The sequence below is a fragment of the Seriola lalandi genome, unplaced genomic scaffold (genome assembly GCF_002814215.2).
Source record: "Seriola lalandi dorsalis isolate HSWRI2012SDOR001 ecotype SW California unplaced genomic scaffold, Sedor1 jcf7180002054522, whole genome shotgun sequence".
Taxonomy (NCBI): Eukaryota; Metazoa; Chordata; class Actinopteri; order Carangiformes; family Carangidae; genus Seriola; species Seriola lalandi.
Genome location: NW_019525075.1, coordinates 1,316,230 through 1,343,524, shown reverse-complemented (window position 1 = coordinate 1,343,524; position 27,295 = coordinate 1,316,230). Strand labels below are relative to the sequence as shown.

Below are 27,295 nucleotides of genomic sequence, written 5' to 3'. Positions count from 1 at the left end.
TTTTTCTCATCTGCTTCTTAGTGTTTCTCATCTTTTTCAGGTAAAGCAAAGTCAAGTTCAGTGCAATGTCGTTCTGGTTTCTTCTTGCGTAAACAACACTCATTTTAAAGTCTTTGAACCATTTTATTATTTCAAACTTAAAACTGTTTTATCTTGTGCACACAGTATCAAAATCTTTGCTTCTGTTTAAAAGTGAAACACCACAATGTCGTCTGCAGGTTGATGGGGGAAAAAATGCTTTCACTTTAAATGGAAAAGTTGTTTTTCACAGCACAACTTGTTTCCACTGCAATAGTCTAATTTTCTGTGGTTGACAGGATTTGACATTTAACAGTGGAACAGATTTACCACAGAGGAAGTTTGTAGAATGTCAGTCTCATTAGCCTCTTGTGGAAAATTAGGGTTAGTAAGTTAGTTAGTTAATCGTTTCCCAATCAAAAACTTGAGTTTGTTTTGTTATGATTTCATAACTCAGACATTTAAATGTATAGTTTGTTCAAACATGAAACAATTTGCTACTTTTTTTTTTTAATTGTCCCGTGATGATCTTCTGGACTGAAGTCTGTCTTTTTATACATAATGTTTTGGAGCTGTACTTGAAAAAGAACCCTAATACTGCATCACTGAGAGTATCCATGAAGACTGAGACAGCTGTTAAATATTCTTTTGGTTGGAGCAAAGAAATTTATGACTGGACATTGACTCTACAACACAGCATACACAAGAGAATGAAAAACCAGATTAAAGTGTATGAAATAGAAAAAATGACCTACAAACTGAAACTGGACGAAAACGTTTGAAAAAAGTGGCACAAAATGATTAGAAATAATGTCTTTTTGTCCCAAAAATCCAAAATGAAACGAGAAAGAAAGTGTTAATGTTGTATCATAATGCAACTCTGTTATAAGCATATACTCACATTTTATGTATGTATTTATTCCTTTTCTTTTTTTGTCTAATTTCTGCTACTGCAATTATAAGAACTTGAGTAAACCAAAATAAATAACAAACAAAATTAAATATAATAATAATAATAATAATATCAATAATAATAATAATAATAATACATAAAACATGAATAGGTGGGGTTTTTTTTATCCAGCACCTGGGATATTTATTTAGATTATTATTAATGACGATGATGATTATAATATTATCCTTCAGTTGCCTCATGTTCTTGCTGTTATTGGCATATTGTCAATAAATGATATGCATCATTTATCATAATATGATATTATAGTGTTCTTAAGATGCTTGTGCTTGTAAATCGTGCAGATGACTGAATCCAAATTGGAAAAACGGAAGAACAAAATGTCTAAATATGTTTTAACCTTTGAGTATTGAATATTATCCGTTAACATCAAGCAATAAAACTGAAACTATGTTATTACTGAGTAGTTTTTTTCCTGCTCCACAGTCCTACACGGGTAATGAAGTGTTTTGTGTCGGTGGTAGTTTAATGTAATGGCTTACATAATGCTGTTGATGACCCACAGCGGTACACTGTGTGCTGTGTTGTTTGATTCATGGACGCCTGTGCAGCAGCAGCAGCTGGTGATGAGCAGCTCCCAGTGGCTGCTGCTGCTGATCCGCGGCACATGCTCAGTTATGTACACCCAGACAACTTTGAAGGCTTAGCTGTGGCTGCTGAGGTCATTGCACTGGAAAAAAAAAAAAACTAGACTGACTCCCTCCACTACACCGCCTCCATTTTGAATAGCCATGTAATAGGGGTTCGCATAGTTTGTGTGTGTATCGCCCACTGCGCTGCGTAGTGTCAACAAGCCACATCCAAACATCCTTCGACATGGACGACCTGTTCAGTCCGCGGAGGTAACTTGATTAACTTATCGTTTGCGTTTTTGTTTTAGTTAGGCACGTATTGAATGTGTCTTTTAGTGTTTTGCAGCGCTACTTTGAGAGACATTTGTGTGAAATAGTCGGAGTGTCAGTGGTCACGAAGTTCGTGTCTGGCTAACAAGCTAGCCAAATAACAGCGTAATGTTACTGTCTCGTTAGCAGCTAGCAGCTCCTCTAGGAAAATGGTTTTCTGTTTGATTTGATGTAGCTAACAGCTTGTTGTGCAGCTATTATTTAAAATAATGCCAGCAAAGCAGATTAGCCGTATGCATCGTTAAATAAATGGGTCGTTGTCGCTACACGTACGAATGTCAACGACATGCCGTGCATGCTAATATTGGTATTTATTATTGATTGCATATTTTGACTAAGATAAACTAGCCTAGGTGAAGCAGTCATTCAGCTACTGCCGACCTGTTATGAGCTCCAAAGTAGCACACACTGTTCTCGTAATGGTGACCGTAAAAATTAGCAGCTCATGTATGATTGATTGACAGTCTTTTGCGGTGGTTAGCGTCGGATTTCATTCATGTAATATAAGGAAACGTCGCAGGTCGCAGCTGAGATTGGTTCACAGTGATGGAGGGGCGGGATGTTGTTCTGCTGCTGAAATCACTGTGCACTGGGAGGAAATCTGCGTTGACAACAGTCAACTTATACACATATCGATTGTATGTCTGTTTACAGAGCGTACAGCGATAATTACTAAGTAATTGACAGGTAATATGTAGCGGGATGAACACATTTTGTTTTGCTTTTCCTTGATACTAAACACTTCACCGATGCCAAAACTATTATTGGAGATGCAGAAATTTAATGTACATTATAAACTTGGCATGGGTTATTTACTTATCTTTTTTTCAGGAGCCTGAACAGCACACAGGGCGAGATACGAGTGGGGCCAAGTCATCAGGTAAACCCTGCAACAACCAAAATATTATTTATATCATATTTGAATAAAATTAGATACTGCAATAATTAATCCATTAGTCAGATTTTTTTTATTGATTTATTTGGGTAAATAAATATTTTTGAAAACCTGTTGTGAAAATGCCTGTTATAATTTCCTAGACCCCAAGGTGATGTCTTCAAATGTCTAGTTTTGTTCAGCCAACCTTCCCAAAAATTTCAAATTTGAGAAGCTGAGACAAACAAATATGTGACTAAAATTATTGTTTGATTATCAAAATAGTTCCAAATAAAATGTCTGTCAATTGACTAATTGTTGCAGCTTTTGTGCAGTGTACCTTATTATTTGCATGTCATACAGCTATTGTGCGTTTCTGTCATATGTAACGTGTTAAATCTGAGGATATATTTGAATATCTATGTGCAACAGATGGTTACTAGCATGAACTATTACCAAATACCAGCAAAATCTATTTGATTATAGTGAAATCCTTTATCCATATAATACTTTATAAATACTTTGTCACACATTGTAATTATAGAATTTGTGAATGTTGTAATAAAAAATAAGCATGTGGATTTTTGTTGTGTAAATACACCTTAACAAACATATGGTAACAGGGCACACAGTCATCCTTTGAGGAAGTGTAAGTGTTTACTAGTTCCTGTCTCTTCTTCGGTTTCGCTGCAGGCGAAGCTTCCAGAGTTGCAGCCACGGCCTGCTCCTGGTTTACAGACTCAGACAGAGAGTGAGGAGCTCATGTGGACGCCAGGGGTCAATGACTGTGATCTGCTCATGTACCTCAGAGCTGCAAGGTCAGTGTCTGCATTTTATAGTGTAAACTTTGTCAGTCTAAAGCTGTGTATTAAGGCTACCACCTCTGCAATAGTGGACAAAGATATTTTTGAGAATGTCAAATTAGGATTCAAGGTTCAATAATTGATTACCATTTCAGTTAAACATCGTTTGGAATTGGTCTTGGTGTGTGCTCCGGAAAGATAAAAATACAATACAGATGCACAGAGACCATGCAAATACACAACAGTGTAAAAAATATCAAAAGTCAATCAAAGATTAATAGAATTTTATGATAAACTCTAATAATTTACCTACAGCTACAGCTTACTGAACAACAACAATGATTTCCCTTATTACGTAGCTGCTTTTGTTCATTGCAGTGCCATAACTGTGAAGAAATGGAGAATAGAAAATCAGGTGGGGCTTTATAGTTCAGATTAAACCCTCCAAAAAAACCAGGATTACTGACTGGCCTTTTGACACAGTATTCAGAAAGGTGTCACAAATGGGGAAGTATATGCAAAACAAAACCTGTTCTGGTCTGGTCATGTGAATGCCAGTGTTCCTGTCTTAGCTAGCTGCAATACATTTAAACCAGTCAGTTTAAAAATAGTTTATGTCTCATCTGTGCTTGTTGTTTCCAATTGTGGTTAAACACAACCTGGTTATTGACCTGATTTTCTATATGTCATATTAGTGAGGAACCTGTTTTAAGTGGGGCAAGGGAATACAAGAGACATATGGTTGACACTGCAGGTTTTCTGCTGGAGAAACCAAGGCCTATGTTGATAAAAGTTTCAGAATCACTTCTTGTAGTCCGATTTAACACTAAACCAGGAAAGTGTAAAAATGTACTTTGAATGTTGATTTTATCTGACACCACATGTGTGTTGTGTTTATTTTTCAAGGAGCATGGCAGCTTTTGCAGGGATGTGTGATGGTGGATCCACAGAGGATGGATGTTTAGCAGCCTCCCGTGATGACACCACACTCAACGCTCTCAACATGGTGCAGAGCCGATTAATTATATTCATAATTTTCCAGTTAATTCAAATAACAGCAATAATATATTGCAGATTTACAAACAACCATATCTTTTTTTCTCAATTCTAGTTACATGCAAGTCATTATGATGCAGCAAAAGCTCTCCAGCGTCTGGTTAAGAAGCCTCTGCCAAAGCTCATTGAGAAATGCTGGTCGGAGGGTGATGTGGTGAGACGTCTTTTGCTTGTAACACAGCACTGAAGGTCAGTGCTGATAGTTTGTTTGTCATTAACTAAGTTTGTGCAGGGAGATAAAAATCTTGATGTTTAAACTGGTGGGAAACTGTCTATATATTTTGAACATACCCAAGATGTTTAATCATACAGGGAGTGTAAATTAAAAAACCTGAGATCAGGTCACTTACCTTTAGTGACTGCTGTTAAAACAGCGACGATAACAAACAGGCAGTAAAAAACAGCATTTTTAACCACTTCCTCAAACAGCCAATCAGTCCAGTACTTCCAGTATAACCATGCCGTGTGTGATAGATGCTACTATATGCAGCATCCTAAGATTAATATTATCTGTACTAGAGCCTTTTGTTTTACTGTGTGATATCATTTAATTATACCCACCCCTCTCTCTCCTTTCCCTCTACAGAAACACTTCATCAAAGGCCTGAGACAGTATGGAAAGAATTTTTTCCGCATCCGGAAAGACTTTCTTCCCAGCAAAAAGACTGTAATTTAACACTTTGTTTTTGTGTACAGACTAATTTGTATTGCATACAGTGATTCACAAGTGTAAACCCATATTATTCCTAAAAGTCTATGGTTTTATCATCAGGGAGAGCTGATCACTTTCTATTACCACTGGAAGAAAACCCCTGAGGCTGCAGGAACAAGAGCTTATCGACAGCAACGCCGGCAGCCGTCCTCTCGCAAGGCAAAGACTCGCTCTGCGGCAGCTCCAGTAAACACGCCATCCCGAAATTATTCGGGTGAGCACTTCTTAATGTTCCTCAGAAATATTTTGCCGTTGCTGCTGAATGGAGGAATAGTTGTGCAATCATTGGACTTTGTTTTAATCTAAGCTGATATTTTCCTTTGCAGTGGATGTGAGTTCTGCCAGCGAGGACGATCTTGATAGTGAAGACAGTGAACAGGACATCAAGAGTTGCAGCCACTGTGGTACAACAAGTCAGTACAAGTCTGCATTTGTGATTCATCAGATTGGGCGGTGTTCAATATTTTATGTAATCCTAGTGTTTTAAAGTGGAAAACAGTTTGTGAAACTTGTACCTAAAGTCATTTTTCTCTAACAGGTTCCAAAGATTGGCACCAAGGAGGAAGAGATAACCCTTTGCTTTGCACGAGTTGTCGCACCTATGAAAACAAACATGGATGTCTGCCGCAAGCTCCAAAATCTGGAGGCGCGTCATTCATGTTTAAACCTGTTAAAGAGGAAGAAGAAGTGAACAGCAAGCATGGCATGAGGACAAGGCGAAGCAGAGCACCTGTAAGCCTGAAGCTGCCAGATCAATCATACTGTCATCTTTACTGCCAGTAATGAACAGTTACTTGTAAATTTTTGTGGAAATGCCATTTTGTAGTCAAAATATCATTATATAGAAGAAGAATTTCAAAATGTTGTTTCACTTTTTCGCTGGGAAAATATCTTGCACATGATGGGAAACATGTTTTTCTCGCCTGCATTTTAACAATGTCAACTTGTGACTTTTTTTAAAGCAGCTGTCATCTTTAAGAAGTGGCCACAGGAGGCTCACAGGCTCCCCCACCAGTGAGGATCAGCAGTCCAGTAACCAGCCCTCCCCTAGCGGAGTGACTTCTAACTCTCTCAGATCGTCTTCCACTGACAATAAGAATGAATCCACTAAGAGGACAAATAAGGTAAACCTAATTTACACATTTCATATGCATAGACAAACATGTATCTGTATGGCATTGTCCTTTCAGACCAGTTTGAGTTATTGAGCACATATGGTGTGTCCTGTGAAAGAGGCTATTTGGTTGCAGTTATTTGCATGAAGAATGGAGATACTAGAAATAGATAGATTGACAGTGTGGCTGATTATGCTGCTACAAAGACAGTTGCATCTGATTCGATCCAAACAGCCTCATAACAGATAGATACTAAGGTGCAGCGTGTACAGTTTTGTTATGTATACACAGTTCTGTGGGCGGGAGTCACTTTTGTTTTTGTGGTGCTGTAGACATCCAGAAGAGGCATTCAAATTTAGATTCAGAGGTAAATCATGAAGCAATTCAGATGTGTGTTTGATGTTGTTCACCGGGCAATAGCTGATGAGGAAGTGTTCAAAGAATTCACCAGTCGAGCTGATGAAAGTTTAGTTAGCCCCAACCTTATCTGTAAGTGAAATTATACATGTTTATGTAGGCGATATAAACATTGTGTCCTTGGTGGATACATGTGACACTGCTGCACTCATTGAGGTTTTTGTGTCATTCATCATTGTCATTATCTTCTATCAATAATTAACACCGTTGTGTAAATATCACACTGTTTTTATAGAAGGTAAAAGAGGAAGTAACGTCACCAAAGACAACAAAACGTGCACGGGAGAGTCCTGCTCAGGAGCCTGAAAAAGTTACACCTAAAAGGCCGAAGACACAGGTGAGAGGCTGTCATTTGTGACATTTTTTGCAGCAGGGACACTAAACGTCTTGTTTTGTAAACTAGCACTGTTCAGACACTAGCTCTGTTTCTACATGATAATGATATATTGGTAGGCACAAATTGGGCACAACATGATCCAGATTTGTTTGTTCTTCCAGGATCCACAGGGCTCCCGGTCAGAGGGAGAGGCCGAGGTAGAAGAGGAAAGCTCTTCAGAAAGCCGCAGCGCTCAGGATGATGGCAGCAGTGACACCAAAGACATTGATCAGGACAACCGCAGCTCTTCTCCCAGCATTCCCAGCCCTCAGCAGGGCAACGAGAGCGACTCTGACTCGTCTGCCCAGCCGAACGGTGTCCCATCAGAGCCCGTTGCCCCTGCTGCTGTGTTGGCTGACACACCGGTCCCGCAGGCCCTCCCCTCTCAGGGTCCCGCCATTACTCCTCAGCCACCGCAAAGCACGCCCTCTGCTGATCCCGCTCAGAGCCCCCCTCCTCCTTCTCCAGACCCCCCTCAGCCAGAAGCTGGTCAGGCACCTGCCACAGGGGGTCAAAACAGCCGACCACAACCCGTCTCACACTCTCTTTCTGGTCCACCTCCTCTACCATCATCACTGGGTCAGGACTCTCTTCTTTTTCCAGCATTTCAGGTCCCACCTGCTCTCAACTCTGCGCAGCCTCTGCAGTCACATGGTCCATCGCCTCAGGCCCCCCAGCGACCCCCACCCTTCTTTAGGGAGTCGCAGCTCCCTCAGCCTCCTCTGTCTGGCCCACAAATCAAGCCTCCTCCCACCACCCCAATTCCACCTTCACACAAACAGATACCACACCAGTCTGCTACACCTTTCCCCCAAATGCCCTCCAATCTCCCCCCTCCACCTGCTCTAAAGCCCCTCAATGCTTTGCCCAACCAGCATCCTCCAGGTGCTCCACCTCCCCCTCTTCAGCTCATGCCACAGCCTTTGCCAGTGCAGTCACTTCCAACCCAACTTCCAGTGATCTCTCAGGTGCAGACCCACCATGGAAAAAGCATCACTTCTTCTCACCCACCTGCTGCAGCCTCACACTCTCTCACATCCGTAACATCGTCTTCTATTGGCCCTGTCCCAAGCCTCCAGCCATCCTTCCTGCCTCTTCCTCTGAGACCATCGCCGAGCAACACAGCAGGGGGATCACATGTTCAGATTAAAGAAGAGCCACTGGATGAGATGGAAGAGGCAGAGAGCCCACCGTCTCCACCTAGGAGCCCCTCGCCGGAGCCCACCATCGTTAACATGGCAAGCCACGCCAGCCAGTCTGCACGGTATGACTGAAGACATTGTTTCTAAGGAACAGCCCTTGAAAAAATCATAAGGTTTTGACAGTCCTATGTACTGCTATGAAATCAGATATACTACATTGCTTGAGAACAGATCACACTTCTTAGCTTTTTCTGCTTTTTTTTTTAGTATTCTGGTATATAATTTGTAAAATCTAAAGGAAAATTACTGTCTACACTAAATTTCTATTTTTTATGGTAACATTTTATGCAGCACAAGTGGCCACACAATTAAACATTATTTAAACAGTCACTCAGTTCAACACAAAGTAAATTGATTCAAAAGTGGCCTGTGTGCATAACTAAGGTCTAAGTTGAACCAGAATGCTGCTCTCAGTTCGCATGACTGTTTTCAGCAGCAGGTCTGGGTAATGATTTTAACCTTTGTTTTCGTCTCCAAATTGGTGGCTTGCTCAACACATAACACAAAACGCTGTCACACTGTGGTCTGTTTGTTTGTTGTTGCCATATTGATTTTGTTTTTCAAGCTGTTATAACTCCCAGATCTGAGGAATTAACTTGGTGCTTGAAATGTCATTTTAACTGACAGGAATTACGCTCAAAACTGCATCATATGCAGGTTTATCTTCTGAGATATCTTCTGCATTGTATATCTCATTATGTTTCCTATGCACAGAGCCAAAAACTCCTCAGGCTTCATGTTGTGACTTTGTGTGAATGAAATTTGAGTACATACTAATAAATGCATACCTGTTATCTCCTTCAGGTTTATCAAACACTTGGATCGTGGTTTCAACTCCTGTGCTAGAACAGACTTTTTCTTCACTCCACTTTCATCCTCCAAATTGGCCAAGAAAAGGGAGGAAGCAGTGGAGAGGTCTAGGAGAGAGGCTGAACTCAGTGCTCGGCAAGAGCGTGAAAGGGAGAAGGACAGAGAGCGAGAGCGAGAAAGGGAAGCAGACAGAAACACTGTGAGTGCAACATCCTTCGTTCCTTTTTTCGAGCATCTTCTCTACCTGTTATTTCACACGCTGTCTTTGCTTACAGAGAGCCACCAGCTCCTCCCATGACAATCGTATGAGTGAGGCCCAGATGACAGCTCAAGGCCACGGGCGCACCTCCTTTGAGCAGCCACCCGCCACTGTAGCTGCTGTGCCCCCGTATATTGGCCCTGATACACCTGCCCTGCGCACCCTGAGCGAATATGCCCGACCACACGTCATGTCCCCCACCAACCGCAACCATCCTTTCTACGTGTCCCTGAGTCCCGGAGACCCCCTGCTGGCCTACCACATGCCTGGCCTGTACAGTGCCGAACCTAGCCTGAGAGAGCGCGAGCTGAGGAACCTCAGAGAGAGAGAGCTGCGGGAGAGGATGAAGCCTGGCTTTGAGGTGAAGCCCCCAGACCTGGAAACCTTACATCCCTCAGCCAACCCCATGGAGCACTTTGCCAGACATGGTGCACTAGGTCTGCCCCACATACCTGGGCCTCCCCACCCTTTCGCACCCTTCCATCCTGGGCTGAACCATCTGGAACGGGAGAGGATGGCGCTGGCAGGACCTCAGCTGCGCCCAGAGCTTAATTACGCCGAGCGACTCACTGCAGAGCGGCTTCACGCGGAGAGGATGGCCTCTGTGGCAACTGACCCTGCTGCCAGGCTGCAGATGCTCAATGTGACGCCGCATCATCACCAGCACTCTCACATTCACTCTCACCTCCACCTGCACCAACAGGACCCCCTCGGTCAAGGTGAGGTTGGACTTTATGGATCTTCAGATGTTAATCAGCAGTAATACATCTGGTAGTGGGATGTTGACCAGTATTTACTGTATACCTTATTTCGTCTTACAGGTTCAAGTCCTCACCCTCTGGTGGACCCCCTGACAACAGGACCACGTTTGGCCCGATTCCCCTTCCCTGGTGGCCCAATCCCCAACCCTTTACTCAGCGATCTTCCTCATGATCATGAGATGCTGCGCCACCCATTGTTTGGTTTGTAATCTTACATACTCATGGCCAGAAATTTGAGTCTTAACAGAGTCTAACTTCTCTTATTCTTTTTTTATTTTATGCCTCCACGCCGGCAACAGCCAGGGCCATAGGCATTATGTTTTCAGGTTGTCCTTCAATCCAGCTGTCTGTCCCGTTGTCCGTCGTATTCTCATGAACACAAATCTCAGTAACACATTCTTCAAATTTGGCACAAATGTCCATTTGGACACTAAAATGAACTGATTAGAATTTGGTTGTCAAAGGTCAAATGTCACTGTGACCTCACAAAACATATTTTTGGCCAATTTACGACATAGTTTAACACAAATGTCTAACAGGATAATATGATGAAGTGATGACATTTTATATCCAAATGGTCAAAGGGCAAGTTCACTGTGACATCATAATGTTCTGCAAAAATGCTTCTGGCCATTATTCAATGCTGTAACTCAGGTAGGGGGGGATTGTGACCATATTTCCTGCGACTTGGCAGGGTGGTGGAGGCCGTAATTCTATCTTATTTTTATTTTGTGCTTTCCATAGGAGCTGCATATCCACGAGAGCTGCAGGGCCCGATTCCTCAGATGTCTGCTGCTCACCAGCTCCAAGCCATGCATGCTCAGTCTGCAGAGCTGCAGAGGATGGCTATGGAGCAGCAGTGGCTGCATGGGCATCACCTGCATGGAGGCCCTCTACCAAGTCAGGAAGATTACTACAGGTGAGGCCTTTGAATGTTGTAAACGTTTGGTTTTGAGTATCTACAACAAGGGTTGAAACAGACTTTTTGAAGACACAAAACACTGTCAGTCTTTCCCTGTTGGGGAAGATACTGTTGTTAAAAAGAGAAGATGGTCCTCATAAAATACTTCTGTTAAAGCATACACACTGCTTAGCTTGTCTATTAGTCACATAGACACTCTCCTTTACAGTAAAAACTTGGGGAACAACTAATATTTACTCTCCAGGAATTAATTTTGTCCATTACAGCAAAACATATTAACACAAGCTGTCTTCTGCACGTTAAGTGAGCTTGCTTAGCAATTTCAGGGCTTACTAATTCTTCAAGAAACACTAGCTTGTCAACATTAACGCTACAAACAACCCACTTTGCAGCACTTGATTAAGGAGGCAGTATCACTCCATTAAAAAAAAAAATAAATCTAATGTTCTTGATTATGGTACAACCCCCACTTTTTCAAACATCATTTCCAGAAAAAAATATTGTTTTAGCCAATACAGTGAACTGGATAATAAAAGTCCTTGTGTAAGAGCTTTTTTTAATCAAGGAAATGTTGCAGACCAGGGCAAGAGCAATGATCATTGTTGTACCGAAAGCTGATGATGTGTTGTACCTGGCCTCCAAGAGTTGAAAATAAATATTGTAACAGAAGCAAATGAGTGAAACAAATTTTCAGTTTGAGGAATTGCTTAGTTACACTTGTGTGACAACCAGCTGCACAATGTTAACTCAGTTTTGTTTCTGTTTTCCAAAGCCGCTTGAAGAAAGAAGGTGACAAGCCATCTTGAGTGTCAGGTGGTGCATGCCCTGAGACCCTACACTTATACTCAATAGAATACTGTGTACCTTTGAGACTGTAAGAGAATATTTGTGTGTCAATTTTTTTGTTTTAATATATTTTAGAAAATACTTTGTGGATCTTTATGTGCATTCCTCGTTCAGCACTTAATGGGACTGTCAAAGTCCGTCTGAGATTTTCATATCACTTAGGACTTTATACTAGTTTTATTATCAAATAATGAACAATCTCACTTATTCGTGTGAGATTTAAAAGTGACAGATTTTCTCTAACAAACTGTAAAACTGTTTGATATGCAGTGATTTAAACTTGCTATAATACAGCTCTTATAAATGATATGAAAACAGACCGACTTTGGTGTTAAGTTTAAACATACCTATGATGATTTCTAAATGATTTCCTTGTACAGAATGACATTTAAATCAGTGTTTGAATGATTGTAACAACCTAGCATGACGCAGTCTTCAGTTTTCAAACTAGAGTAGCAAGTTGCATTGTGGTGTTTAGACTCTGAAAGTATAGTAGAGGTTGGTTTTACTCTTAAATCTGCTAAATATTTGTCTAAATCCTAAAGTTTTATATATCAAGATATCTTTTCACAGTATAACCGAAGCTTTTATTCGCTCATTTTTAAGATTGTAAATATTACATGGTTACATTATTCTATATGAATGAGTACTATTGGTATAGCAGTAGATGTGAACACCTGACCCCTGATTCAGCACGATAGCAGTAAATCATAAGCTAAAAACAGTATATAGTATTATAGGTGAGATAATGATTAATTGGACCATGATCTGTCAAACAGACAGAAGGTTTTATTGGAACAGCGTATTTCCTTCATTTTGATGAGAAAGAGTGAATTGGAAAAACAAAATCTTTGACACTTAAATGAAATTTAAAAAAATAACTGCCTCTAAATTCAATATTTATGTGATATAATATGAAAGTGTATCCATTGCATATTTATTTCAATAAATATTTCTGCAGTGACGCATTATTTACTTTGCATGTGGAGTTTCTATGCAAAGAAAAAAAAACATTCTGTGGTATAAGAAAAACACCAGTATACCTCCTGCTTGTTTCCTGCACACATCAACTTACACAGAGAGGAGTTATATATTCATGGTTTTATTGCATTAAATCAATTATTGCACCAAATCTGTCATATATGGAAAATCAAAGTTTTGTTTGACGAGATATGTTGTTGTGTTCTAACAACAATTAATTAAACAACAGATTGTTTAGCGTTAATACTATACAAGCATTAGACACAGCAACACTAAATGGAAATGTCATTTATGAAGTTGTGTAAATAGTTAAAGCTGCTCATGAGAAAATAGTTTAGCTTAAATTTTTTTTCCAAAAAAGTATGTGACATTTTTCTTTTTGCATCACAGCAGAATCTGCACCTACGTTTTGATACAGCATTTTAGACCAGTGGTTCCCAACAACAAGGGTTCCTGAGATGAATCTAAAAGGTTGTGAAGCAAGAAAAAACTAAAACCTGCTACAAAGAATTATCTATATTTTTCAAACTTGTCTCTAATCTTTGTTTTTTTTTCTTACTGTCCAATACTGTATAGTTTTACTTTTTCAGATCTGTAGAAATTATTCAATGACGTGGTCTGAAAATGAAGAATCACTCTGAACTGCTTTCACCTCACGCAGGCTATGATGAGGGGTCGCAAGAGGACGTGGCTTTGAATTAAAGGAGCACAAAGCCAAAAAGGTTGGGAACCACTGATTCAGACAAAGCTTTCCAATCACACACAGCTCAAGCAGTCACCTACTTAATTTTTTTTTTTTTTACAACATACTTACAAACCAGACCAATATCTATACCATAACTTTCTTTCAGGCTTTTATCCCTAAATAGACACCCCACATACACTTTGCAACAGTGCATGCTAACAATCTACAGGCTCCTGTTACATCTTAGCTTGACTGCAACGGTATAACATACAAATCCATGATTGAGGCACAACAGGACATTTATAAGATGGCACGTGTTAAAAACTATGAGCTTCTGAGCTTACATTATGGTCCGTTTATCAACATCAGTTAATCCAGAACTGATAAAACCAGAGTTATTAAAAGCTTAAAATTCACCTGAAAATGTTTTCATGTCTTAAAGGCTTAAGGCTTTAACAAATCCCATGAAAAGAGCAAAACTTACAATATGTTCCCTATTCTATCTGTGGCACCACCCTCTCTGACTGACTATGTGACTGATAGATTTGAGTGATCAAGTTACATCATTGGTCAGTCGAATACCACGTGACAGTCATGAAGTAACCATTGGTCGGCCAGCCAAGTGTTGGAGTTTCCACATTTTCCCCATTCCATTCAAATTGAATTGGCATAGTTTAACAGTTTGTATCAGGGGACATTTACAACCTGCATTGTTGCCAGTTTAGCACATTTGTTGGTAGATTTAGAGACTTTGTTTTTCAAAAAAGCACCTAGCCACAAATGTAGCGATTTTTTGGACAAACCTTAGCTACTCTTAATAGTAGCGAGTTGCCAGTAATTCTCCGCTAGTGAGAGGTACACCTCTTTATGTGTTTACTCTGTTCAGTAAGTGGCAGAGAGGCAAAGCAGCAGTTTGGCTGCTGTGTGCTTTGTGAGACAAAATAATAAAGATATTCTGTCACTTCTAACATTCTCTCTGAGTGATCGTTTTACAAGAAAATATAACTGAAATCACAGCACGGTCGTTGTCTTTAACGTATGTGTTTGCAGTTAGTGATGTCCCTCACTTGAAAGTTGCTTTGGATAAAAGCGTCTCCCAAATGACTAAATGTAAATGTAAATAAAATCAAGATTTTGTGCAGCGCAGAAGCTTGAAAATGGCTTGGAGGCTATCATGTAGTCTTCATGGGCCACATTTCAGTCATTATTTCTTGTTGTTCCATTGTCTGACAACAGAAACAGAAAAACATACAATTGACAACAGCTTTACTGGGAATTTGGCTGTATTAAAATACCGTATATGTGAGCACAGAGAGTAGGAGAGAAGCAAATAGATTAAGGGCTGAAACCACTGACACTAGGCAGAATGCAACTACGACGCGATGATGTGAGTTGTTTACAGCTGTTCCACAACAGTTTTCAACTATGTTCTTTTTGGCACACTGACCATACGCAGTCCAGCCATTAACTAGGTGTAATTATGTTAACTTCACAGTCTGCTTAGAAATGCACTATGTAGAGTACGTATACTGAAAATATGTATGTTAAAATTTTAATACTTATATTACATATATTTATAACTTTATCTTTGAAATTTTATCCTTTATATTTTGTTTTCCTAATCCTCATTTACCTTCATTTTGATTCTAATTATTGCACATCAGAGTATCATCAGTCCAACTAGTTTCACACTGAAAAAAACTTCAGTTCTTCTTTATGTGCTGTATAATGAATTGGGAAAAGGCAGTGGATATTAAGCAGGTGTATGACATGTACATACAGTGGATGTATTTGTACAGATGGACCCAGGTGAAAAATGTTTGGAAATGACTTCTCTTGTGTGTACAATTATGTATCAGGGATCATCTTGAGGAGGCGTCTTCTTCTTCACATAGTGCCGCAGGTACTGGATAGCTGAGAGCGCACTCACATTTGCTAGCAGAGCTGAACAGGATTTCATTAAAGTTACATTCACCAAGTCATAGAGAACTCTTAACGTTCAAAACTTAAAGCCCCTGAAAACTGCATTTCAAATCTGAAGTATTTCTCATTGACATTAAAAAAATCTTTACTAATTAAGCAGCAATCACTGTTAAAATTATTTTCATTTTCTTGTCATTTATTTATTTAAACTTCTTTAAGAAGCTGAGAAAATATGTTTAATATTGTACTTTATACTTGCTGAATAATTTTAACTGTCACAGCAGATTATCACTGCAACAAGCTTCATACCTGCTTTCCAGGCATCGGCAGACTCTGGATCAGAAGATCTGAGTACCCAGGATGCAAAGGCAATGCAGACCAAACACATATCTGACTGCTTCAGCGTAGAGAAGACGCCCTCTCGTCCTGCAAGAGACATACACGTGCAGAAAAGTGGATTTCATTTAATTCTGCATGCATTGTTTTTTGTCTTTTAAATCCAGTGTGACAGTGTGTAAGAGAGCTCTGGCTTACTTGTTGTCTGTATAGTTCCCAGAATGCTCTGCTGCACTGCTAGCTCTCTGAACAACTCAGAAGGAGTTGAAGAGACTCTTCCCTGCGTGAGGACAGTGACCGGTGGATCTTTTCTCTCTATCCTCTCAGCCTCCACTGGAAACACCCAGGCGCCGGACCTTCGGCACCAGATGCTACCTTTGTCGTGGAAGCGAATCTTCCTCATCCACAGCAAACTTTTCCAGTTGCGAGAGCCGCCTGCAGCTGCTGCAGATGTCCCACACTGATTGGCCTGGATGAAAGAGCGAGACACGACTCTGATCGGAGAGAGGTTGTCCAGCTCGTGCTCTGCCTCGTAGTCTGCGCTCAAGAAAACATAGTTTGATTTTGGGAATGTGAGTTCTCTGAGAGGATGAGAACAAGAGAAGATAGGGATGGGTTTCTCCTCGCTGCACTGGGAATCATGGAGGGAAATGAATGACATTTCATCCCTGAATGTACAAAGAGTGTAGTCAAACACTGGAGCCACTGAGATGTCATCTGGATCATAGACAGCGACACACCTGGAGTCATTCTTTGCTTTACCCTCCGTGAAAAAGTATTCAAACACTTCTGGGAAGGATATTTGATAATGTTCATCCAGTATGTCTGTATTGGACAGAAAAGGTGCTGGGATGAGTGTTTCCAGGCTATCACTCACTTTTAACACCAAGTTTTCCTCCAGAGACTGGCAGCTGCTGAGAAGTAGACCGCTGTCATCATTACCAAAGGGTAAAGTTAAATCTTCTTTGTTGAGAGCTTGTATGTTGTACGTACTTTTGCTCTTTGTTGTCTGTCCTGGCCACGCAAGTTTGCTCAAAGTATATGACTCCTCATCCTCAAAACGCTGTCCTGCAAAGTCCTCCGAAGGCACAGGTGTCTCCTTTCCTTCAGAGCTTGTGGACTCCTCCTCCTCATCCTCCTCCTGTGATGAAAAAGGAGAGTCATTAGTCCCCTGTTGGTTTTTGCTGTGAGGATCAGGACTGGGGTTCCTACTGGCGTCAAGAAACTGCCAGTACTCCTCTTCAAAATCTGACGTGGAAAACTCACAGCTTGAGCGATCTGGCTTGGACTCGTCAGGCTGTGTGAAATAGTCAGAGTCAGCAGTGTCTGACATGTCCATTAGACCACCACCATCAGGCAAATTATACTGCACAGTGTCAACCAGAGGGCTGTGACTCGTTGGGGATTCATCTACATTTGTCGTCGCTGTTTCTTGTGTTTCCCAGGGAGGTGTGCTTCTACCCATCCTAAGCTGCAAAATGTCATTTATTGTCAGTTTTTCCATTTCCTCCCAAAAGGCAGAAATGGCGTACACAGGTCGGGTGTGGCCTGCGGCTTTAGCATACGCTTCGGGGTTGTCAGCCGCAGAGCAAGGTGTTACAGTCAAATCAGGAACAGGGAGAGGACTAAGCTGATCTCCTGAAGAGCTACCAGATGCTGAAAGATTAATTTTATGTTTTTGAAGTCCAGATGTGTGCGAGAGCGTATGGAGGACCGTGCTGTGTGAGTTATTTTCACATGCAGAGTTGTCATCTGGCATTTTGTCAGCTCTTTGGCCAGCAGATGGAAATGTCAGGGCGGGCTCAACATCGGTGCGCTCATAGTTGGTGTCTGCTGCATTGCAGGGGGAAGTGCTATCACAAGAATGCATTTGTCTGTCCTGTGTACTGTCAGCACTCTTAGTCTGCAACGTCAGAGGTGCTGAGCGCGGCAGCTGTATGAAATCCACAGGTTGAAAGTTTTCCATGAGGAGATGCTGAGTTTCCTCCACTGATTCAGCAGCAGACAAATAGCTTTCAGAGTCATAACTGTAAACGGAAAAGAACTCAACACCATCTTCAAACTCGTCTGACTCCGCACTTTCCAACTTTGAGGAGTCTTTGGGTGTAAATGTGTCATGTGACGTGGATGCTGAGCTGCCTGGTTCATGTTTGTCTCTGTCTGTCGTCGGCTCAGTGATATTTTCTTTAGGGGAATGAGAGATATCCAGGTTTTCTGACACATTGTCCTCTTCACAAGACAACTGCAATGAATCTGAAACACTCTTAGGAATTACTTCAGAACTTTGATGCCCTCCTGAGTTTTGAACAAAGTTTTGGTTTGATTGAGTGAAGTCCATGTCCCTCCATTCCTCAGATTTATATTTATCTTTGTTTATCTCCAAGCCATTTGCATGTGATTTCTCCTCCCTGTGGCTGCACAGACTGGGACTGTTTTTACAAGGTTTTTTTTGTCTTCGTTTTTTTTTAAAAGAGGTGGCACGCACCCGCTGTCGTGCAGGACTGTCATTCACTGTCACGAACCAGCGCTCCTTCTCCACTCTCGCAGCGCCACTGCTCACATCGTCATTCACAGCTCTGTCTGTAGTGTGCTGTTCATTAACATTTAGTTCTGTTTGGGGGCACAGTGGATCAGGTTCATTTCCGGAATCATCGACTTCTGTTTGCAGATCTCCATCCTTCTTTGTCAGCTCTTTAGAAACTCCTGAACACTGAACATGTATTGTATCAGTTTTCAGTGTGTTTATAATGTTGTCATGTGTCTCTTCCTCCTCTTCTGCAGTCTTCACATGCAGCTCTTTTGTGCTGAGTGTATTTCCCGCAAGACAGTCGGGGCATATTTCAGAGTCCACCTGTGTCACACTGTCTTCTTCAGCTTGTTCTCCTGTGCTTCTCTCATTCAGCTTCATCCACAACTTCATACGGCTCTCTTCTCCTGTGCTGCATCCTGCAGCGTTGCTCTCAGCTCCATCACTGTTCACATCAGGGCTGTGCTGTTTCTCCTGCTGGCCTGCGCTGGAGACTGGACTTGAGTTTACAGAATCCTCTGAATCGCTGAGGCTCAAGTTATCAGGGCAGGCGAGTGAAGGCTGCAGCAGACTGCACTCTTCACTCTCATCATAGAAGCTGGTCCAGTCAAACTCTGCGATGTGCATGCTGTGATCTAGATCATCCATTTTGATACATCACATGCTCTTCAATCTGGAAAAAAGAAGAGAAAATATAAAGGTCAGTGATTACAGATTCAGATGTTTATTTTGCATGAAAAATAAGAAGTGTCAGTGTAGCAGTACATCCTTGGTGACCCCACCGGCTTATAGTTGAAGTTACATCCACACATTGGAGTTAAATATAGAGCACAAGCATTTGTTTTGCAAGCTTAACATTGCTGTAATCAGCTGTCAGTAGGAAACAATTGTGCAGAAAGCAAACAGGCTCCTGCATTAGTTCAAAGCCTGAGAAGTGAGAATCTCAACAGAGCACCAAAGCAACACTAGAGCACCTTGGTCACAACAGCTCCATAACAGACCCCAAAATACTCCATGGCCCAGCTCTTAGAAAACATGGCATATGACCTGATATGAAAGATTCAGATGTCCAATGTCAGGGTACAACTCAATGTATCATCTTAACACACAGTTGGGGGGGGCGGTAGGGGGAGTTGTAAACAGAGTGACACTGATACAAAATTACATGATCACCAAAACATCGTCTTATTGAAAATTGTGCCACCACAAATAATTCCTCAAAGTGTATGTCATATTTTTGTATTTTGTTAACACATTTTGCACTGTTGTCAAATGTATTTCATTATTTTTCAGTGGAGTGGTTATTAGGGTCATTTTCAGCATAATGGACCTTGTTGTGATTAAGTTCTTTCAACTGCTCTTCCTCAAAGTCATTAAAGGTCTTATATTTTCTATTTTGTTAAAAGAACTAACAAAATATCACATATCGCATATCACATTCGGTAAATTAGTGTTAATATGTTGCTGTGAATAAAAATAACCTACCTGTTGCAGAGGGACGAGACGTCCAGTTTGAAGGTGTCCTTTTCTCCCTGCAGGAACATTTCAGCTCTGATGTGCATCTGTCCTTGCATATGTCAGACTGGGGCCTTGCACTCAGCTGTTATAAATAGAGTAGTATGAGCCAGTCACATGGAGCTGCTGGTGCAAATGTCCTCCCCTACAATACCAGAGGTGTGACATTTCAGCAACCAAAAATACAAGCCCGCTTACATTCATCAGAGGTAAGATCAATAATCAGTTCCATTATGAGACTAAAACATGGACATAAAGGGCACTCACACACTTTGCTACCATGATTGACATTTTAAATATATGTTGTATACTATTTTTAATGTGACACATTTTTTATTCTATTCATGTCTTCATACTTTAATATTTATATTTTTCATTTTAACAAATGACATTTTAAATATTCAAAGTTTTAGTTAATTTTTCCACCAAACTTTTGTGCTGATAATTCTAATATCACAAATATTTATTGGGGTAAATATTTATAGTTTCACAATGTACCTGTCTTACTTTAAATACTGTAACATTTAACACTTTTAGCATCCATTCTTGTGGCAGCCAAAATCCTGTCCATGTATGTAGGATAGCATCAACATTAAGAAATGTTGAGATTCTTGTTTTAAATAGAAATACATTTTTAAATCCACCATAAAAAATTATTATTATTATTACTTTGGAATGCAACATAAGTTTCTTCTAAAATCAGAGCATTAAGACTTGCAATGGTGTATCATTTTCTCCTGAGTTTACATATAGATTACCTCAAGTGAAAAAAAAAAGAAATGTATTACCACTGTTTCTGATGTATGAACAATCAAGATAAATTAAATGTTTTCCTTCCTAGTGGGGTTATTTACTTATCTGGTAGAAGCCAATCAATGTATTCGATAACCAACAGGGAAATTAAAAAGTAATTAGCAGAATAATTTGTACAGTGCAGCATTGTCATTGTAGAAGCAGGAACCCCGAAAGAAACATGTCACAATTATTCAAAATATGTGTATATACATTTAAAAGAAAAAACAACAGTATGATACAACTGAACCGAGGGAAACGGTGATTATGGAAAGGTGCTTTATTTCTGAAAACAATACATAGATCTTCAGAACATTCTTCATGGCGTTGAAACTAGAATATGTACATCATTACAAAAACAATACATCATTTGTATAAAACAATATGTACATGTATTCAGCTTATTGTCGTCCGTACAACAGCAAACACAAAGCAAAAAGGGGAATATTCATGGAATGATCGCTGCCTTTTATCTGGTTCACTTCAGATTGCTCCATACATACTGAAGAAGGAAATTAAGTTTTACAGCCTTAGTGTTGTCAAGATATAAAAATATATGAAGTAAAATACCACGAAGCAAATTAAACTTGGATAACTAGCCTTGGTTTCGAATTGTGCACAGTAAAGGCCACTGGATATTATTCAAATACCCAACTTTTCATCACCACCAGACTAAATTGTTTCCTGGCTGCATTTAAAGCTCATAATGGCACAGTAATCACAGTAATGGCATACAATACAAGCCATTTTCTTCAGACAACATTTGGCAAAGGTAATAGTAGTCAAGTAATGTTCACAATGCAACAATAATGTTGCCACTTACACAAGAAAACAATCTCAATCAAACTTGATAGCAACAAGTTATGTATTTTGAGTATTTGAGCATAAAAAGTAAGGTCTAACATTAGCTGATGACCTCGGACAAATAAAGTGCAGGAGGATTCAAAAATGTTAAAAACCTGTTGGAATTAAACTTCACTCCATGGAACAAAAATGACATTTTAAAAGTTTGAGCAGGATCACAGAACGTCCTATGAAAAAAAATAACGTGATGATGTTCTTTAAAATTACTTCTGTCAGTGTGTGAGTGGGTCTGCTGTGGAATGTAATAAATAATGCATTCAACTGCGATACATGATTTGTTGTACTTGTAAAATACAATCACCTTGGTTGAGCTCACAAAAAAAATAAATAAATACAAACGCAACAATAAAAATACGAACAATCATCAATACAACACCTACAGTAACTCCCTATAATGTCCCGGTCCACCAGAAGAAATCTTATGCTATCAGACGCATTATTTATTCTGTTGGCCCAACTTTAATCAGTAAAATTCAGTGCACTGATACAAAATGCAAATAAATACCACATATGTAAAAACATCACTAGGCTGTCACTCTGTCCCAAAGATCAGTGTCACTGTCGATCAGCTTGGTCACTGGTTTGATTCCTCTGATAAATCCATGTATTTATGAACCCTGTCACATAAGACCAGCCAAGATGAGAGGACTGATATCAGTCTCATGTCTGTCTGTTAAAAGTGGCGCTACATTAGCCAGGAGACGTTAGCTTATCTTAGCTTAGCACAAGGACTGGAAACAAGGGATAACAGCTAGCCTGTCTCTGTCCAGAGATAACAAAATCCACCTCCTTCACCTCTAAAGCTCAATAATTAAAACATTATATCTCATTTGTTTAATCCATACAAAAACCGAAGTCAAACTAGAATTACCACCTCACGGTTGTATAAAATGTCATCACTTCATCATTTTATCCTATTAGACATTTGTATTAAATTGTTTCATAATGAGTGTATGAATTTGTGAGTTATGGCCACAACAAACATGTTTTGTGAGGTCACAGTGACCTTTGACAACCAAATTCTAATCAGTTCATCCTGTGTCCAAGTGAATGTCTGTACTAAATCTGAAGAAATTCACTCAAGGCAGCCCTGACATATCACATTCAAGAGGCCAAAACCGTGTTTTATTAGGTCACTATTACTTTGACCTTTGACCAACAAAATGTACAGTTTATGCTTGAGTCCAAGTGAAGGTTTGTGCCAAATTTGAAGAAATTCTGCCATGGTGTTAGTGATATACAGCATTCGCAAGAATAAGAAGGATGGACAGACAGACGGACAGACGGACGGACACATAAGGTCATAACCCCGCATAGGATAGGGGGGGTTATGACGTTATTAGTGATCTTTGGAGGTGCTGGTAGGCAAGTTTTTGTAATACCTTTGAATGGAGTCAGGACAAAAGTTTCCCATCTTTTCCAGTCTTTATGCAAAGCTAAGCGGCTAGCAGCTGTAGCGTCACATTTTCCATGTGATGTTACAGGTGAGAGTGAAATCAATCTTCTCATCTAACTATTGCCCTTGAGGGGAAATAAAAATATTTCCCTAAATGTCAAACTATTCCTTTAACAGACAGGTCTACATATTCATGAAACCCAACGCACACAGTCATACAGCAGACAAAAACTGCTCGATGACAGTGTTTAGACTTAAGATCCAAGGACTGACGTTGAGTGATGAATCTATACATCACCACAGTGCTGCATCAGAGGGTGGAAAATACAAACCGACCCGTAATGTTTTAAATTTACTGAGAAATACTGAAACAATTTTTCCGGGACATTTTAAGTGTGTCTGCTTATTTTCAAAGAAAAAAGTAATGAACAAGAACTGAACAAATATATGAACAAGTCAAAGGCGGTGTCAATAAAATGCACCACCTGTAGTTACAGTTAAATTTGGCCACATTTATATGAGTCAACTGGTCTTTCTTCACGATTGATAAGAAAATCTAATATCATTCCTGAGCTTTCTCTCCTACCTGCACCAGCACTCCCACCCCTCCTCCTACACATTATAGACTTGAGTAGTGGATGTGGTGGGTATGGTGGCACTATTCACTGTTGATGTCGCAGAGGGCCGCTCCCTTCTGACATATCTTGGCTTCCTCACTTCAAAGAAAAGAAAGAATGACAAAAACATGTTTGTGAGAAACATGAGCTTTTAAGAACAGCTTTTAAAACCAATACAAAAAAACCCCAAAAAAACAAGCTTGTCTTTTTTGCAAAAATCCTCAAAGATGTAAAACACCTCGCCAACATTGCCAAACAGTCCTGGGTAATGTTTTGACTGCTTTGCATTACTCACTAGCTTCAGATAATTCTATAACCTGTTCTGCAAGGTCAGAGAGGCAGTTTACAGAGTAAGACAGTCGAGTCGTCTTACCTGATGAGGAGGGGATCATGACAGCCTGGAAGAGGGAAAAAAAACAAAAGGAATTATAACTATCCCTCAGAGACACAAACATTTATAAATAATGTCTTTGTTGTATGTTGAACCTTGCTGAAGTTACAATGAACAGATTCACAGTCTCCACACGAGTCCCTGAATGTACTGTAGTGTGCAATTAGATATAAACAAACGATAAAACTGACTTACTGTCTCACTTGGTTGGAAAATGAAGGCTGTAAAAGTACACGACACAACACAATGTTACATTTGAGTTTAACCAACTAAAAATAAAACGGTATCACTGAAGCAAAGCAATAATATTCCATGTTGTTCAAGCACTTCCATGCTGTATTAAACAGGATTCAATGAGCGTGGAAGGTCAGCAGGAACTGCTTCATACTTCAGGTACATACTTCAGTACTTACCCTTGTTGCGGCGGTAGAAGATGCTTGGCAGTCGGTTGGAGCGTTTGAGGTAGAAAAAGGAGGCAACAGACAAGATCAGGAACAGGCTGATCAGCAGTGTTCCCAGAAGAAGGGAGGCTGCCACACCTGGCCCTCCTGCCCAAAAGTACAAGACAAAACATGAAGCAGATGACAAGAAATATGACAAATATCCTATTAGCAACTGAAGATGTTTACTCTGTCATCATACACACTTCTCAATGTGAAGTATCCTGCACCGTTCATCTTACATTTCAAACTAAACACAATCAATGAGAACTATATTAGCCTTTTTCAAGTGGTTAATTAGCCTTAAAACTGAACTAACTTCAGTTTTTCTAATAATTCAGACTTGCAGACACATGACAATGCAGGTAAATAAAAATATTACATGTTAGTAAGTCAGTCTGTAGTGTCTGTAGATATGATATCTTACCAATTTTAGGAATGACAGTAGTTACAGTTGTATGATTCTTCCGCTCCACTGTATAGTCTAATGTGGACAGAAAACATGCAAATTAAAACAAACAAACAAACAAACAAACAAAAAAACCACATGCCCCAAAACATTCAGGTTTTCATTTCCCCAAAACAGTGAGTGAACAGTTCTCAGTCCTTACTGTAGGTGCAGACTGTTATGTTCTCCAGATCCACAGCTGCTGAGTCACAGAATATGCAAACAGTATTGCTGTTCTCAAGGACACGTAAGAAGCAGCCTGAATAATTCAAAAGAAAAATATATTTCACATTATTTATTCCCAGATGGAGGAAATGTCCATTACTTGCTGTATATAGTGTATTCATAGTACATTTAAATTAAATGAATTGGTGTTAAATGAAAGTGAAACATTTGCGCCAGCTAATACAGTTTAAAAAGTTTCAAATTAACAAAACAATGTTGTTTTTCTTTTTTACAAGTTGCAAAGGATAAAAGTAACATTGGCACAGGGACAGGGCAGGCGATTTCATTAGTTTAACACTTTATTTGTCCGTTTCACTGTGTCTGTCTTGCATGCAGGAGCAGACACTTGTTTTTTCCACAACACCTTTGTCATACTTTCTCTTTCATTTTAGGAAGTACGGCAATGAGCAGCAGCAACTGCCCATACAATGTTTGAACTGCGTGTCACACATAATCTGTTCTTGGTAGATCTTCAATGTAAATTCATACATCAGTGTTATGGCTTTCAATGGTTGATGAATGCATGCAGTGGTGTCATTCAAAACATCGACATTACCTGGTTCACAGTGGGTGTCATTTGAACATGAATTGTTCACTCTCTGTTTCTCGCCACAGCACTCAAGGGAGTTCTGATGTAAGGCCTGTAAACAGAGCAGCATTCACAGATTATCAAATCAGTGTAGCCTGAAAAAAAACACACATACACACACTGACCCTTTTGCACATAGCATTCATCCTCTTACCTTAGTTACAGGTGTCTCAGGTCTGATAAGAATCACAGTGGCAGCAAAGACCAAAAGGAATGACAGAGCCATATTCAAACCCTTGAAGATCAAACAGACTTGAATTAGATACACATATATTGCTTTACCACACACACACTTATACCACAGGAAAGAAGAAATGATAAAACAAGTTTCTGACTGATTGAACTGAAAGTTGACATCAAAGGCCTGGTCAGGTTCACAGTCTTGTTTATTAATAAAAGTATTGCAAGGCTACATCACTTGTGAATCTTTTTCTTAATTTAAAGTCCAAGTACATGGTTTGCCTCCCAACATTTTTCCCAAAACAATGTACAACATCAGGTGTTTGAAATTAATGTCTAACATGGTCTTTTTTAAAAAACATAAATAGCTATTACAACTGCATTAATTTGGCTGATATCACAATAAATTTGACAAGTTAAATTCTCTTTCTCGGTTGGACTGCTTGATTTTGTAAGGGCTCCATTCAAATAAAAAAAATGAGTCACCCACAATCACAACAGTTTAAATATTCATGAGGGGCAGTCTTCAACAAAAGTGACTTTACTGGTCACTTAGCGTTACAATTCGTAACTTTTACACATTCCCCTTTCCATTAGGAAGTAATTATTTCAGGGGCAAAGCTAAGTTAACGCAGCTAATTTCTCCGAAAATGGCTTGCAATGTGATAACCTCAGTTAAGTGATACAACCGAGGTGTTTAGCTAGCTAGCAAGCACCTGTCACCGGGATGAAGTTATACCCTTAGCGTGGCCGCAGTCAGCACTAAAATAACGATGTCAGCGTTAGAGAGGCAGATGCACTAATCTGTCTAAATCTGTTTTACATTATCGGGTATGTTTACAGCCACTGACTAAGCACCTACACATTGGTGAATTTGGAGACACAAAAAGTTAACTCACCAGCCAAACACCAGGCTTTGGCCTGCCCAAACTCCTAGGTGTGGTTTAGTCAACGTCAGGTCTCGTCCGCCGCAGAGATATCATCAGTCAGTCACTTATATTTGTTGGCAGATTTGTCATCAACACACCTCTAGAGGACAAACACAGATAATCATGCAGCTCGTAGGTTACAGCGACAGCTACTCATTTAGAATATACACTTCCGGGTGCGCTTTTCAAAATAAAACCTTGACTGTTTATGCTTTATTCAAATATTCTCAGATGACAGTTTGTCAGGTGCACCTTGCTACAACAAATGTAAGCAGATACAATAAGTAATGAAATAAACTTTACTTTCATGAAGGTTGTAATGGTCAGATCCTAGCTCTTATCCCTCTACTTTTTTTTCCATATATCTTTTTTGGTTTATAAATTTAAGATTGAATTTCCTTGACTTTGATA

General features: G+C 39.9%; 3 protein-coding genes across 4 annotated transcripts; 1 reads left to right on the top strand and 2 right to left on the bottom strand.

Annotated features, from left to right (window-relative positions):
* The first annotated feature begins 1,675 nt into the window (after positions 1-1,675).
* Positions 1,676-13,017, top strand: rereb (arginine-glutamic acid dipeptide (RE) repeats b). 2 transcript variants are annotated; one of them, XM_023414145.2, is made up of 17 exons: positions 1,676-1,833; positions 2,725-2,773; positions 3,461-3,585; positions 4,477-4,576; positions 4,682-4,780; positions 5,213-5,293; positions 5,399-5,552; positions 5,665-5,751; positions 5,877-6,070; positions 6,304-6,462; positions 7,106-7,207; positions 7,369-8,510; positions 9,253-9,457; positions 9,534-10,236; positions 10,339-10,479; positions 11,023-11,197; positions 11,973-13,017. In XM_023414145.2, the coding sequence occupies exons 1-17, from the start codon at positions 1,808-1,810 to the stop codon at positions 12,004-12,006; spliced, it is 3,576 nt and encodes a 1,191-aa protein (XP_023269913.1). In that variant the 5' UTR covers positions 1,676-1,807; the 3' UTR covers positions 12,007-13,017. The 2 variants fall into 2 exon arrangements, with proteins under 2 accessions (XP_023269913.1, XP_023269912.1); XM_023414144.2 differs by having other exon boundaries at positions 6,301-6,462.
* Positions 13,018-13,132: 115 nt separating this feature from the next.
* Positions 13,133-20,071, bottom strand: perm1b (PPARGC1 and ESRR induced regulator, muscle 1b). Its single transcript, XM_023414146.2, has 4 exons — positions 19,984-20,071; positions 16,170-19,171; positions 15,945-16,061; positions 13,133-15,656 (listed from the first exon to the last, which is right to left on the bottom strand). The coding sequence occupies exons 2-4, from the start codon at positions 19,144-19,146 to the stop codon at positions 15,568-15,570; spliced, it is 3,183 nt and encodes a 1,060-aa protein (XP_023269914.1). The 5' UTR covers positions 19,147-19,171; positions 19,984-20,071; the 3' UTR covers positions 13,133-15,567.
* Positions 20,072-21,070: 999 nt separating this feature from the next.
* On the bottom strand, positions 21,071-27,025 carry cunh1orf159 (chromosome unknown C1orf159 homolog). The gene is made up of 9 exons (XM_023414105.2): positions 26,855-27,025; positions 25,930-26,010; positions 25,743-25,827; positions 25,125-25,220; positions 24,941-24,997; positions 24,487-24,621; positions 24,269-24,294; positions 24,056-24,080; positions 21,071-23,781 (listed from the first exon to the last, which is right to left on the bottom strand). Exons 2-9 carry the CDS (start codon positions 25,999-26,001, stop codon positions 23,678-23,680), a joined length of 600 nt encoding a protein of 199 aa, XP_023269873.1. The 5' UTR covers positions 26,002-26,010; positions 26,855-27,025; the 3' UTR covers positions 21,071-23,677.
* Between the last annotated feature and the right edge of the window lie 270 nt (positions 27,026-27,295).